Raw genomic sequence first — 15239 nt, 5'->3', positions numbered from 1 at the left:
TTCAAGAATACATTATTTGGACTGACGATAGGGGGCAGCAATGAGTCACTGATGGGTTTGTTTGTTTTACAATGGTCAGCTGGGACATTACCACATACATCTTTTAATCGAGTGGTGAAAGGGAAAATTGGTATAGGCGCAGGCAGAGTGAAGCCGGACAGTCTGGGAAAATGAGCTCTGCGCCTTTGACTCGCTCCGAGGTGTTTGGACAGCTTAGGAGGGAGCTGTATGGAGACGCTCCGTCCAATGAGGGCAGCGCCCACCTCTTCATCATATTGGGAGCCTCCGTGAGTACAACGGCATGGAGTGAAATTAATAATTGTGTTTCCTGGGTGTGATTTGACTTCAATGAAGTTTTACTGAGGCCTAGGAGAACGTAGAGGTTTTAAAATAAAGTGTATTTAGTCATGCACTTAGTTCTCTTTTGCCACATTAGTGACTTGAGTCAGTTCAAGTGAGTTTACAAACATGCCAGATAAAATATTTATCGTGTCTAGTCTATTGAAAGCTTTCTTTAAAACGTCCATGTCGCCTCTCTTTGAGGACCAGATCCTGTTTATTCAACCTTAATTCCTGGATATTAACCAGAAACTTCCTTGTTCCGCCTCGTACTCCCTGTCCTAGTGGGTGTTGTCTCAAAGGATTACCCAAGACTACACAAACAGAACGCTGCTCTTGCCCACATTGTGGCCACTAACAGTTTAACCCATTCATTCGAACTTTGGACCCTGTTCAATAGCTGTCATGGAGGCAGCAATACAAAACAAAAAAAAGCAAACAAAGCCATTGTCAAAACAAGTTGATATGCTTTCTACCGTTTCAACAGGGAGATCTTGCAAAAAAGAAAATCTACCCCACGTTATGGTGAGTATTACACATTACTATTACACCTGGAAATGCCCCCTTTTAAAGTAGGCTGGTTTGTTCTATTCAGGGTTCCCACCTCAGTAGGCTGCAGAGCAGCGTAACCTTTTGACCACATGACATTCCTTTCACAAGTTGTGTGACCTGCTTTCCATAGGTGGCTGTTCAGAGACGGTCTGCTCCCGGAAAACACGCACTTTGTAGGCTTCGCCCGCTCTAAATTTGGGGTAGAGGACATCAAAAAAGCATGTCTCCCTTACATGAAGGTAATGAACCCTAATCAGTTTTCCTCCTGCTCTCTCACGTTCTCCAAGAAACCCTGACTTATTTCCTTTGACGTTTTCCGCGTCCGTCAGGTGGCGGAGGATGAGGGTGAGTCTCTGTCGGCCTTCTTCCGTAGAAACTCCTACCTGAGCGGTCGGTACGACGACGCGGGCTCCTTCTCCCGGCTCAACGCCCATCTGTCCTCTCTGCCGGGGGGGGGCGACGCCAACCGCCTCTTCTACCTGGCGCTCCCGCCCACCGTCTACCACCACGTCAGCGCAAACATCGGCACGCTCTGCATGAGCCCCAAGTGCGCACCCCCCCCCATGAATCATGATATACCCGTCTCTAAAAGTCAATGGAAATGATCTCAAACGTTCACCCGACCCCATCCGTGTCTCCTGTGTGCGCGTTGCAGAGGCTGGACCAGGGTGATCGTGGAGAAGCCGTTCGGCCGCGACCTCCAGAGCTCTCAGGAGCTGTCCGTGCACCTGGCCTCCCTGTTCAAAGAAGAGCAGATCTACCGCATAGACCACTACCTGGGCAAGGAGATGGTCCAGAATCTGATGGTGCTCAGGTACCACGGCGACCACTCATGGTTTCCACACGGGCTCCTCAGGGGGGGGGGGGTCACGGTTTCCACACCGCTGTGATGTGTGATGTGTCCTGTGTCGTGTTCGTCATGTCGTAATTTCTTTGCGGGCAGGTTTGGCAACCGCATCTTCGGACCCATCTGGAACCGGAACAGCGTGGCGGCGGTGGTCCTGACCTTCAAGGAGCCGTTTGGGACCCAGGGACGCGGGGGATACTTTGATGACTTCGGTATCATTCGGTACGAAAGAGAGAGAGAGAGAGAGCTTTGGTTGAACTGAGGAGGTAGTGGATGACATGACTGATTTAATAAATGCTTGTTCTGGTGTTTATTGTCAAAATGGTGGCCCCTTCGTGAATTAGGGATGTGATGCAGAACCACCTCCTCCAGATGCTCTCGTTGGTTGCCATGGAGAAGCCCGCCTCCACCAGTTCAGATGACGTGCGGGATGAGAAGGTACACGTTTATGTCAATCGGGAAGCCACAACTCGACCAATCTCGTATGGGTGGAATGAGCCAAAGGCCTGATGTGGGCTCCTCTGGGGCACGGCTCTGTTCCGGGTGCTGCAGGTGAAGGTGCTGAAGTGCGTGGCCCCTGTAGCCATGTCGGACGTGGTGCTGGGTCAGTATGTCGGGGACCCCGAGGGCCAGGGCCCGGCCCAGCTTGGTTACCTTGACGACCCCACTGTGCCCCAGGGCTCCTGCACGCCGACCTTTGCCACAGCGGTGCTCTACGTCCGCAACGAGAGATGGGATGGTGAGGACCTTCTCGTTTTCTTTCTTTTTTCGCAAAATTGCTGATGACACATTCACACGTTTACAACAATTCTGGTAGACGGCAAACCTTACGTCATTTTGGTGGAAGAGAGCATAATGGTTAAGTTAGGTGAGGCCGATAGAAAATGCCGGCAACATTGCTGTTGCAAGTTAAAATATATTAAAAAAAATGAAAACACATGCAATTTTTTAAAAGAGACTATAATCATCTAACATTTTATAGCTTCTTAGCATTACTAGAATAATTACATAATGTCATAGAGAAAAATATTGTATTTAATATATATTATTCCATTCTTTGTAAACCATACAACATCACCATAGTAACATATCATCATGTGTGTTTTGGCGCACTGCCAATTCTTTAGGCTATTTGTTCATTCTGTTCCCCTGCACTCTAGGTGGTCCGGCTGCCCTCCATCGCCTGATTCCATGACCGACGCAGCATAACTCTGCCTCTCTCTCCCTCTCTCCCTCTCTCCCTCTTCCCCTTATGTCTGTCACACATCGACCCCACCCACCCCCGTCCACCCATCAGGCGTGCCCTTCATCCTGCGCTGCGGCAAGGCACTGAACGAGCGCAAGGCCGAGGTGCGGCTGCAGTTCACCGACGTCCCCGGAGACATCTTCGCCGAGCGCTGCATGCGGAACGAGCTGGTGGTCCGTGTGCAGCCCGACGAGGCCATCTACCTGAAGATGACCACCAAGAAACCAGGGGTCTACTTCAGCCCCGAGGAGACGGAGCTGGACCTCACCTACAAGAGCAGATACAAGGCAAGGACAAGGGCCTGCCCACGCACGCACGCACGCACGTAGGCAGACACACACGCACGCACGCACACACCCACACACACACACACACACACACACACACACACACACACACACACACACACACACACACACACACACACACAGAGGCACACACAAACACACACACACACAGACAGACAGACAGACGTGTGTCCTGTTGTGTTTTTATGATTGTGCTTATTGTAAGCAGATGCGACTACCACACAACAACACACTTCCCATAATTTGTTGAAAAGAGAAATGGATTGCGTTACACCGTGTCGTTAAGAGTGTTTTCTAAACACTCTGTAATCCAAGCAGCGGGTTTAGATTACACCAAGCAACTGCAGGTGTACAGCCAGGAACGATCAGTGACACTTGGGGAAGGAGGACAAAGAACCCGCAACAAGTCCCCAATCTTCTTGTCTTAATGTTAACCGCTTGATGTTATGAAGATGGGATGATGCTAATTCCCAGCATTGAGGAGCAGGGAATTGGCATGTCCATCACTACTAATTATTGTGTGTTCCTCATCTCATCCCCTAGGATGTGAAGCTCCCAGACGCATATGAGAGACTCATTCTGGACGTGTTCTGTGGCAGTCAGATGCACTTTGTCCGCAGGTGCATAGAACAATTTTCTACCATGTTTCATTAAAAAGGATGATAGAGTTTATAATTGCTATTTAGCAGATGTCCTTATCCAAAGAGACATTCAGTGTATTGAGTTGCATGTCATTAAAGGTGCAGTGTGTAGGACGTAGGAGGCAACCAATTGAATCCAAGGATTACAGTGGCCTGTATTGGCTTGTGTAGTGTAAAGCACCAGTAGATACTTATTACTTACTTTCACTTTCAGTCTACAACAGCATCACGTAGCCAACTGTCAAGTGATGATGTTCCATAAATTGTATAAAATGTGATTTAGTCTTTAAAGTATTGGTCGTAGTTGACAACTAAATGTCCTTGAACACGATTGTTGGTTCCGATTTTTGGCACAAAACTTCTGTTCTGCAAAAATGCGACATTATTTGAACATTAACGTTTGGATGGGAACTTTTGTTGGGCCTTAAGTTGAACACATCAGTTGTGGTGAGTGCTGGCCACTGTAGCAGATGGGAGACGTTTTGTCGATCATTCTGAGGAAGGAAAGTAAGGGGAAGCAGGTAGGGGTTTGGCCTCATGCGAAACCCACTACCTTTTTCGAACTGGGAGCCTTTACCCCCTCAGAACCACTGCAGTATCTGGCCCCCTAATGTTTAGTGCGTTTGATCAGTAAGCAGCCTTTTGACGGTGGGTACATATCAACTTCCTGTGACAGTGATGAGTTGCGGGAGGCATGGCGGATCTTTACCCCACTGCTGCACCACATCGAGAGCCAGAAGATCCCACCCGTCCCCTACACCTATGGAAGGTAAAGACACGTAGCACGGGGTCTCAACACATTCTCGTTTTTTTACTTAATAACTAGGTTATATATACATACTGACATGTATGTAGGTTACTTACATGTCTCGAAATGAGTTTCGAAATGAAAATTTAAATGTATCTAAAAATAAACAAATTACTGAATTATTTTTATTATATTATTTGATATATTATGTTCATATGTTTATTGCACATTTGTTTCATAGACATTTCACAATGTAGAATCAGTAACACTTTACAGTATAATACAATAACGAATAACCCAACTAAACCTCAACCCCCTCTGTCCAGCTCATATGCATTACAATGATTCCAGGATTATGAATGAGAATGTACCAATGAGTTAGCTAGTCAGGGGGAGGGCACCCCTGACTCATTCGACCAAGGGAACCATGCCCCCTAATCAAATGCCGGCAAATGGCAGGAAATTACAATGACAGGATGTGACACCCCAACTCAGTAAAATTGAGAACAAATTTGGTGTTTTGTTTTAGAAGTAAAATAAATAAAATTGGCGGCAGAAAGCCATTCAGCCATGAGAGGCTGCTAGTGTGCAAAGTTTGAAAGCTTTAACCCGCATGCTGCCCAGGTAAATTGTCTTTAGTCTCTGTGCATCTACAAAAATGTGCTAACAGGGAAACAAACTGTATCGATTGGATTGTAATTACTGATCACCTCCACCCCCCCCCTCTCTCTTATCCTCTCCTGGTTGTCACGGCAGCCGCGGCCCGGCGGAGGCGGACTCCCTGGTGCAGAGTGTGGGGTTCCGCTATGGGGGAACCTACAAGTGGGTGAAGCCCCACAGCGCATGTCTATAACCGCGGCCACTTCCTCCGACAGTCATTCACTGCTGGTACTGTTGTGTGATTTATTTGTTTTCACTGTAGAAAGAAAAATTGCACTCCCCGCTTTCCTGATCCAGGCATTTAAAAAAAAACGTATGTGGAAATAAGATTTACTGCTGACTGATAATCCCTGATTTTTGAAGTGGCATAATTTTAAGTTGTAAATAAAAAGAATAAAGGTTTATTCAGTGTGCGTTATTTGATCCGTTTTTGACTGCAAAGTTCTCCCTGTTGCCTTTTACTTCCTACTGCACAGAGCACCTGCAGGCTCTACTTCAGTTTGTGCTGTTTGCTGTCGAAGAAGCTGTGATTGGTGGTTTTAATCGGCAGACTACTGTTTACAGTTAACAGGGTGAACATCACAAAGGACAAATGAAGGCTTTTATGGTTGGTTCTGCAAATATTACTTTGCTCCTTCCTTATGCATTAGTCCTGGTTGAAAATAATATTTAAAAAAATGAAAGTGACTATAGTAAGAGAGTTTGAGGTATATTTACACTTAAATGTCTTTGGTGACATTTAATGTATAAAGCATATTGAAGTGTTTTATTTAGAGCCATGGAGCCCCATAATATATCAAGCAAAATGCAATATGAATAAATTATCTTACAGAATATTGCAACAAAATAGAAATCATTGAAGTGTGAGTGAAATATGAGGAGTTCCTTGGTCTAAGCAGACTGCCTTGCCCTGAAATCTGTCGTTTTAATAACTTCAATCCTGTTCCTCTTTATATTACAAACACAACCTTCATCTTTTCATCAGCTTATATTGTGGTTGCACTTTGGTAACTTAAAAATCCATTATCTGTGAGAACATAACATAACTCCATTTCTCTCTTTCTTCTCTCTCTCTCTCTCTTCAGCCCACACAGGCAGCCTTGTCCTCGATGCCTCTTGCATATAGATGGACCAACTGACCGTGAACCCTAGGGGGGGTGGGGGGGGGGGGGTAGAATGAATGGGAATGAGTCAAACACACACACACACACACACAAACCCTGCTGTGTAGGTCTGCAATTTACAAATTTTACTACAATCATTAGGATTTCTATAATTTTTCTCAGATAATCCATAAAATAAACCAAAAAATGTCAAATGCCAATCACAAATTCACCTTTGCTTACAGTGATGGCTGCTTTAAAATGTTAATTGAATAATATTGAAGATATATGATGGCTCAATGCAAAAGTAACCCAAACATAATCACTATGCATTTATCACTACGCATGAATATCTGAGATGGCCTGAAAACTGTGAGGATGCAGTAGGCCATGTATCTCTAGGGCAGATGGTGGTAGAGGACCTACAGAACACATCTTTGGTTACCCTACAAACCATCCCTAAATCTCCTCCAGCCACACCACACAGCACAACACTTGTGTAAATGCCCCCTCACCTGCCCTGGATCTCCGAGAAAGGCAGGATTTCCCCGTCACAGTTCCACACGGAGACAGCGGGGGCCTCGGTGCAGCAAGGGCCACAGAAGAGGGACTTCTCGCGGCTCCAATCGCCCCTCGGCTTGTACCCAACCTTCGCCCTATCGGTGAGCTGCTGCTCGGACCCGGTCCTGCTCTTGGTCTCACTGTCCATCCCGCACTGTGGACTCTCTTGGTTCTCTCGCTCCCTTGCCGCCTCACTCTCCATGTCCTCCAAACTGTCTTCTTCTTCCCCGGGAGGGAGAGAGAAACGAAACGCCTTCACGCGGTGCACCTCCACAAAGGGCAGGTCAAACTGTGAGGAATGCAAAACCATGTCAGCCCCTCTTTGGAAGGGGAAATGTGTCACCTGTAGCCAAAGGGCATTCAAAGTGACATGTATGTATCGGGCTCTAGACCTTGCCGAAATAATAAGGCTTTGACACTCCCCATATACTAAAATACTTAACTTTAAACACTATTCTGGTATGGTTGTTCAACAGCAACATTTTAAAGCCTTAAAATTCGATTTCATATTAGAAAGGCTCTGATGTATGCGATCAAGAATGCATACAGGTACTGTGGACGCTGTGAGTTGAACCCTGAACCTTTGGGTTTGGGAGTCCAACCCTCTCACCACTACTAGACGATCCTGCCCCCCTAAATTCAACCCGCCAGGCCTTATCAAATATTCAGGGGGCCTACCTGGTCCTCGCTGCTGGTGTGCCTGTGGAGGAACTTGAGGAAGCCCAGCGGGTGGCTCTCCCGCACCAGGATGAGGTCCCCGGTCCCGTCGGCCAGGTGGGCGGAGGGGGACAGGCCCAGAGGGCTCCTGGGACAGGAGCTGGACATGCAAGTGAAGGACACACACCTGAACCTGCCCGCCACGCTGACCCACCCAGCTGGACGACATCCCACACACACAAACACATTAGGATAAGTAATAAGGTTTGATTTTACACACAATTGCATTGATTATTGTTGTTAATATTGTGGTTTTGGGGGGGGCGGGAGTTGCACATTACCTTCACTACGGTCACTTCTGTATTGGCTGCACTGGAAACTGTGCACCGACTCCGAGACTGTAGAGTGGGGGAACAGTCTTTCCGTGCTTTTGGAGCACACACTGCACCTAAACCCCCCCCCCCGCCACACACACACAAAGACATGATACATTACAATGTAGCCCAATATTGTACCAGCTACCTAAAAAAAATTGACCTTGACTAACTGGTGACAACGGCAGAGGTTGCTACAGAGCCCTCAGACAACGGCGGGACACCTGGTGTCGTCTTTCTCTAAGATCAAGTTCCCCCCTCTCGTGTTGCCATGGCTCCTATGCTCCTCGAGGTTCACCCAACACGACCAAGTGTCTGGGGCGGGTGGCATAGCTACAGTGTTACCAGGGAAGTCGGTAGCGTTGCAGAAATGATAAAAACAAATTCCAGACACAGTTGCCTTCATTGTTCAAAAACTAGGTGAAAGGCTTTTTGTTTGAGGCATTGTCTGATCTGATTTGTGCAATCGTACGCCACCGCCAGCAATATTAGACCTGGTCTTGGTTTACTAGGTTCACCGAAGGGGATTGGCCTTTTACCTTGTAGCAAATCCTAAACTGGATGCACTGATTAGGGTTCCCTGAGGCAAAAAAGGACCGGTTCTCACGGTGACATGTGCAGTGAGTGTACACATTGTCATAAGGCTGTTGTTAAGTGTAGCATTGAGACATCAGCAGAGTTGAACTGAACTATGATAACCTTTACATTGGCTGATCCTAACCCTAACCTCCATAAACAAGCGCTATCTCGAACCACTTCAGTGTCGATTGGTTTACCCTGATAGGCAGCGTGTGTTGTCCCGGGGGCTTGAAAGCAGGGGGTCGGCTGGTAGATAATGAACTACGCCTGCATAGCTGCGACTGCTCAGGTAAACCATGGCACCTGTGGAAGGCCGGGGAAGGAAGAGCTTTTACAAAAGAAATAGCATGTTGACCGATGCGGTGTTGTGGAGGCTATAATGTACACTTAATCAGTAAATAAATAACATATCATGGCTCTACATTTATTATCGCAGTAGGTTTTTGCACTATGCATTTTGTTAACTCTGGACTGGGGAGATTCTTCTCGCTGTCTCTGACTCCATATGTATCATTTCATCGTTGCATTGGCTTCTTGGCTTCTTTGATGCGTGTGCCGCACCTGAGAAGTCATATCTGAGGGGGCCCATCCAGCGATGCCTCTCGCTCTCTGCCAGGACGTCCCCATAGAAACCGTACCCCAACAGAGACACAGAGTAACGCACCGGCTCCGTTGGGTGGTGGGCCGAACACACATCCAGAGGCTGAGAATCTCCTGCAAGGGATATGGAGATATGATATTTTAATTCCAGATGGGAAATTTGGGGATGAGGAGGACGAAATGTGTTGGACATTAAACAACGTCAAACAAATGATTCAGAAATGTTAATTATAACAACATTTATGAAAAGATGTCACTTTGCTGCTGACCAATGGTTTTGAATGGCAGTTGTGTTATTATTTGTAAACCAGAAGAGTTGACGAGTATAAACTCCCTCACCGATGATAATATGCAAAGCAGAAGTAACAGGATCATTCACCCCGACGGTGGCGAAACAGACACAGTCTGTCGAACCTGTTGGTTCCACAAAATATAACATCAGGAACCTTTAGATACATCCTGAATTGCCATTTTCCGGGTTAACAAGTCCTTTATATGCCTTACCAGCAGGGATGATGCCAATATGTAGGTGACAGGGCTGTAGCGTCACATTGAGATCATTCTCAGAGAGGCCCGCCTCCTGTTGGGTTCGGCCAATCATGCCGTGCATTATTTCGCTGAACATTCCATCTCCACCCACACACACCACACTGTTGTGAACAAACACAAAGGCCTCTGTCATGAAACCATCTCCCATCGAGCTTAGCTGCTGTAATCCTCTCGTAGCACAGTGGTTACATGGGCACGTGTCATCGACATGGAGGAGCTCACCCATCGAAGCCTGACAGGTCTTTCTTCAAAAGGTGGTCCCTCGCCTGGTTAGCCCGCTCAGTCACTAAGAACAACAGCAAAATGATGTCAAAGAAAAGTACAAACACTGGTGATCATAAGATTGAATGGATGACAAGATTCCACCTATTTAATTTGACACTTATACTTTTGTACAGAAAAAGGGTTCTGTGTGTGCATTGCTAATGTCGTAAACAATAGCTGGTCTTACCGATTACATGAGAGGTGATGCCAGCCAGCTCAAAGAGAGGGGCGACCAGAGAGTGGTAGATGTGTCTTCCTTTCTTCTTACCTCCATACGGGTTAATGAAAACCAACAACCTGTGGGGCCGTGAGGGGCCTGATAGATGACCAACGGGTAAGTAGCTTACCCAATAGCACCATATAGTTCGCCAACTTAAAGATCATATGTCGATACATCGATAATAATTCAGAGATGTATGTACAGTCCATAAACTACTAGGTTTGATTGCTGTACTGTACGTGTTCTTACTGTGAGTTTTAAGGGCTGCTCTAAGGTGGCTGGTCCACTGGTCCCTGAGGGCCCGACTTGCGCAGCTGAACTGGATCCGTCCAAATTGCCATAGTAACCCATAAGAGCCACCACTGCTGCTGCGTTTCACGTAGAAAACTAAAAGACAAGCGAGGTGACAGGTAGACTCTGACAGACAGATGTGGAATGGGGCTTTATTGGTTGAGGCAGGGTTGTATGCAAGCCATGGATCCGTCTTTAACTTTATCTTCCTTCCAACATACCTGTAAAGTCCTTGTCGGTGTCTTCAACTGATTTGCGAGGCAGTATCTCGACTTGGCCCTTCTCTAATCCAATTAACTCGGACACAGGCACCGAAGCTTTGGGCAGAGATACATTTCAGGGCTCCATTACAGAGGAAGTTAAGACAAACATAAATCTAGTGTTTCCCATTGGTTTTGTAAGACACTATGAATTTGAGTGATTGGTTAGATTACAAGGAAGATAATCTATTATAGCTTTTATATATATATATATATATATATATATATATATATATATATATATATATATATATATATATATATATATATATATATATATACACACACACACATACATACATATACATATACACACACACACACAATATATATAGGCTATTATAGAAGATAAAGAATACGTTTATCACAGATTCTATCATTCTTTCATCATGCACATGGGAAGTTGTTTCTGCATTCTCCCCTTTGTTATGAGTAAACTAGCCCAGCTTCAAGTTGTGTTTCGTGTTTGTGCTGTTTGACTTGTTTTTCATCCTACTTGAAGGCATTTAATAGCTTATAGTAGCTTATACATCGGACCCGGAAATGTATCTAATAAGACATTATTGTATGGAACAAGCACGTTAAATACGGTATAGTCAGGGTGTTTGGCTTTTTTTTTTACATGGAAAATAATCCTGATACAGCATAGGCTGCGTGCCGTTCTTATCATTTGATAAGCCTACATAGTTCTAATGCAAATATTTTATCAGAAGGATACTTTGGATGTCTACACGCTTGTCAACATTTGCACGTTCAGGTTATTATTATACTTCTTTTTATGTTTCACCAGAAAACACCATAGTCTACTTACTCGTTTTCTTTTCACGATTGTTCTTGTCAACTTCGGTCCATTGGAAATGCCATCCTGTCAGAACAGCTTTATACCTTTTTTTCCCGACCCATAAGCTTGATTCTAGTCTAAGGTCAATTTCCATTGTACACCTGTTAACGTCTATCAACGAACGGGCCGTTTTTTGACATTGTGCAAAAAAATATTCACATCAGTTTGTTTAAGATATTATCCGATACCAAATATGTCGCTCTCCCGTATTTCATTACGCATGACACACATTTATGTAATAATCTTTAATTGCATCGCACCCTGACCTACGGAAATATTGAATATAATAAAGCCTACTTATCTTTCTTATACGGTGTAAATCGCGTTATTAAGGTTTCTCTGTAAAGTGGGCTGTAGAACAGGTGTGTTGCCCAAACACCACCGGTTGTCAAACGTCCCTCCCACTTTTACACCTTCACATTTACATGTCCTTCCTAATTGGATGCGAATAGATGGCATGCAAATTTTACTATCAAAAAGTCTCGCTCATAGACTATATAAAATAAAATACAAATACATTCGAGAAAAATAATTGCTCCAGTGTCGCTTGATTTTAATAAGGATATGTATGTTTTTTGCAGCAGAACAATGCGTGAACACACAATGTACAAAGGAATCAATGAGTTTGTGAATGTGTACAAATAGACTACAATTATAGAAAATAAATTCTCGTCAGGGGTTAATAAAGTACCATTTTAATTTGGGAACAGAGAAGGAGGCATAATCGAGAACAGAAGTCACATCTAGTCGCTCTTAAACAGGCTTCTCGCGACTTGAAAGTTGCCATAGACTGTCTTCGCCAGAGTGCAGCATTTTTTTAATACTACTTCCGTCTCTGTACTAACGTGAAACGTCCGGAAAGTAAAAGCGTTAGATGGATCTTATTATACGTGTAAATGTATGATGTCGATCTATTTTCAGTCTAGGGGACCTTTATTGTGATGTTGGAGCATTGGCTCTAGGCGGAAATGTGCTCCATTATTGTGGCACGCTGAGGAAGTCAGTTCTCTCTCCCCACCTTCGCATGCTAACGAAATTACTTAGCTAGCGACATAGCACTATAGAACTAACAGTTTCTCACAATATTATGACGTTTGGCCCCTAATATCTTTATCGGATTTTCTAGAAGCGGACACTAAACAATTTCAAAATGAACATACGAAACGCAAGGGTAAGTTTACTATCAAGCGGCGCTTTAACACGCATGGCATTTTTGACCAGTCAGGCATTGCTAGCTACTTGACTATGAAACAGCTAGCTAACGTTTCTCAAATTGACGTTCTCAACATTGTGTGACATGCTATTTATAATGTGTATAAAGTCAGTCTTTTAATGTTTTCTTCTCACACAGCCGGAAGATCTCATGAATATGCAGCATTGCAACCTGCTGTGTCTTCCAGAAAACTACCAAATGAAATATTACTTCTACCATGGATTATCTTGGCCTCAGGTTAGTTCTAGTGTTATGTTTTTACTGGTTTACTATATAAAACAACGTTTTATTTTTCGCCTGCATCTTATTTCATTGTACTCTTCTCCTATTTACAACTTTAAGCTCTCCTACATCGCAGAAGATGAGAATGGCAAAATAGTAGGATATGTGTTGGCTAAAATGTAAGTATCCATTACCCAAAATGTTTGCAGCGAAAATGTTTATGAAGATGTCTAATGGTGGTCTTATCTTACAACTCTTAGGGAAGAGGACCCAGATGATGTACCCCATGGACACATCACATCACTGGTATGACTGTAGAAAAGACAATACGTTGTTAATATTCCTTGTTATTGTTTCATTGCTATACGTTGGTAATGGCATCATCGTTTTCAATAATAATTGGTACTACGTTATGTGCTGTTCAGGCTGTAAAGCGTTCCCATAGACGCTTGGGTCTGGCTCAGAAGCTAATGGACCAGGCCAGCAGAGCTATGATTGAGAACTTCAACGCTAAATATGTCTCCCTCCATGTTCGCAAAAGGTTTGTCTCTTAGCGTATCCCAAACCAGCATTTTCTGACCTGTTGTGTAGCAATGCAGCCACTTTAACATAAGTATTGCATTCTTCCGTCATAGCAACCGAGCTGCTTTGCACCTCTACTCCAACACACTGAAATTCCAGTAAGTCTGAAACATTTGGTATCAACCAGTAAAGTAACATTTACTTCACTGGTTGACAGGTTTTCCCTGTGCAATACCAAGACACCAGTATGTACTATCACATTGTCCGTCTGTGTTCAGGTAGTCGATAACCTGTCCATTTCTTTTACCAGGATAAGTGAAATAGAGCCTAAATACTATGCCGATGGGGAAGATGCTTACGCGATGAAGAGAGACCTGGCCCACATGGCTGACGAGGTAACTTTTAGCGATTTGTGGCCACGTGGACGGAGTTGTGGCGGTGTCTTTGTCGTCACGGTTGTTGCCCCTAAACCTGTTCACAGAGGCCACTATCAAAGCCAGTCGGATCCACCACGCCACAACCGATTTCTAATTGTGTTATATGTGTGCGTTTGCGGTCTATAGGTCCCACAGTTGAGAAAGGCTGGAGCGCGCATCGCGGGCCAGGAGACGCCTGCCCAGAGCCTAGCAGGAGACCAGGAGATTGAGAGGGACAGTGGAGGAGAGAGCAAGGAACTCAGTGAAGTCAGCGAGGCAACGGAAAGCACAGACGTCAAAGACTCCTCCTCGGATTCACAATGACTCTGCCATCCTAGCTATTTTTAAAATTCATCCTGCACCTCTTTTTAGCTTCTACCTGGCAATATTTATGGCCCCAACCCAATGGCTAATGTACATCAATCTCTATTTTTGTGTTACTCACACATTTGTTTTCAGATAACTTCACTATTGGTGAACAACAAAGGAGACTTGGGGAATGAATGAATGGGGAAGTTTTCTAATTGAAACAATATTACAACTTAATAACTGCCGTCAGCGTTTTTATTTGGACTTGCTGTTGTCACCACGTTTAGGAGTTGCCCCAGCTCTGGCTATAATTTTGCCTGGATCTTCAATTGTCACAATCAGGTTTCTTGAAGTATTCATAGAAATACTCGAAATAAAAATTTAAAATAATTCCTTTTGTTTCTTTCCTTTGGTGCAATCCTTTCAATCGGTATATAATGTATATAAAAAAGCAGAATATTCTACATAGTTGGCTAGTCTGTTATAATTCATTACTAAGGAGCAGCTGATGCAGCGTACAGATCCATGCTACATAACGTATACACTACAGTTCAAGTACTGTCATACAAACCATTTTTCTTGTCTATGCTTCCCTGGTTCCATGGAAATCATTAAGTCATTCTTAAGGGACATCAATCAACAATGATTTTTCATTGATTTGGTTTGGTTAAGCAGTATGCCAGTAAATACTTTCAACTAAAAGGGTAGTGTGCTGCTGGTTATTGGAATCAGGTTTCCTTTATCTTGGTTCTCATTGGGTGCAGCAGGGGGAGGTAGTGAGTAGGGTGAACCTGTTTGACGGCTTTTGCATTTTCAAAAGGAATACACGGCACTGTTGCTTACAACGCTGTTTACTACCCTATCGGAAGTGACCGTTTAAAAGATTTGAATGTGCCAAGCATTGACTCTTTATTGTT

The 15239-nt window shown here is 44.4% G+C and overlaps 3 protein-coding genes across 3 annotated transcripts; 2 read left to right on the top strand and 1 right to left on the bottom strand.

Annotated features, from left to right (window-relative positions):
• The first annotated feature begins 29 nt into the window (after window positions 1-29).
• On the top strand, window positions 30-5790 carry LOC130389340 (glucose-6-phosphate 1-dehydrogenase-like). Its single transcript, XM_056599082.1, has 12 exons — window positions 30-287; window positions 827-864; window positions 1022-1130; window positions 1221-1438; window positions 1547-1705; window positions 1835-1960; window positions 2083-2176; window positions 2291-2477; window positions 3036-3271; window positions 3836-3912; window positions 4610-4702; window positions 5438-5790. The coding sequence occupies exons 1-12, from the start codon at window positions 171-173 to the stop codon at window positions 5532-5534; spliced, it is 1551 nt and encodes a 516-aa protein (XP_056455057.1). The 5' UTR covers window positions 30-170; the 3' UTR covers window positions 5535-5790.
• Window positions 4850-12024, bottom strand: zgc:158263 (ceramide kinase family protein). Its single transcript, XM_056599071.1, has 13 exons — window positions 11611-12024; window positions 10761-10856; window positions 10498-10635; window positions 10216-10344; window positions 9987-10050; window positions 9720-9865; window positions 9555-9629; window positions 9177-9329; window positions 8813-8918; window positions 8004-8110; window positions 7684-7880; window positions 6960-7294; window positions 4850-6489 (listed from the first exon to the last, which is right to left on the bottom strand). Exons 1-13 carry the CDS (start codon window positions 11732-11734, stop codon window positions 6423-6425), a joined length of 1737 nt encoding a protein of 578 aa, XP_056455046.1. The 5' UTR covers window positions 11735-12024; the 3' UTR covers window positions 4850-6422.
• A 286-nt stretch (window positions 12025-12310) lies between these two features.
• Window positions 12311-14712, top strand: naa10 (N-alpha-acetyltransferase 10, NatA catalytic subuni). Its single transcript, XM_056599017.1, has 8 exons — window positions 12311-12811; window positions 12992-13090; window positions 13196-13254; window positions 13336-13381; window positions 13501-13616; window positions 13711-13755; window positions 13908-13992; window positions 14161-14712. Exons 1-8 carry the CDS (start codon window positions 12791-12793, stop codon window positions 14335-14337), a joined length of 648 nt encoding a protein of 215 aa, XP_056454992.1. The 5' UTR covers window positions 12311-12790; the 3' UTR covers window positions 14338-14712.
• Window positions 14713-15239: the final 527 nt, after the last annotated feature.

This window comes from Gadus chalcogrammus, chromosome 1, assembly GCF_026213295.1.
Source record: "Gadus chalcogrammus isolate NIFS_2021 chromosome 1, NIFS_Gcha_1.0, whole genome shotgun sequence".
NCBI classification, from domain to species: domain Eukaryota; kingdom Metazoa; phylum Chordata; class Actinopteri; order Gadiformes; family Gadidae; genus Gadus; species Gadus chalcogrammus.
This window is presented reverse-complemented; position numbering and strand designations above follow the sequence as displayed.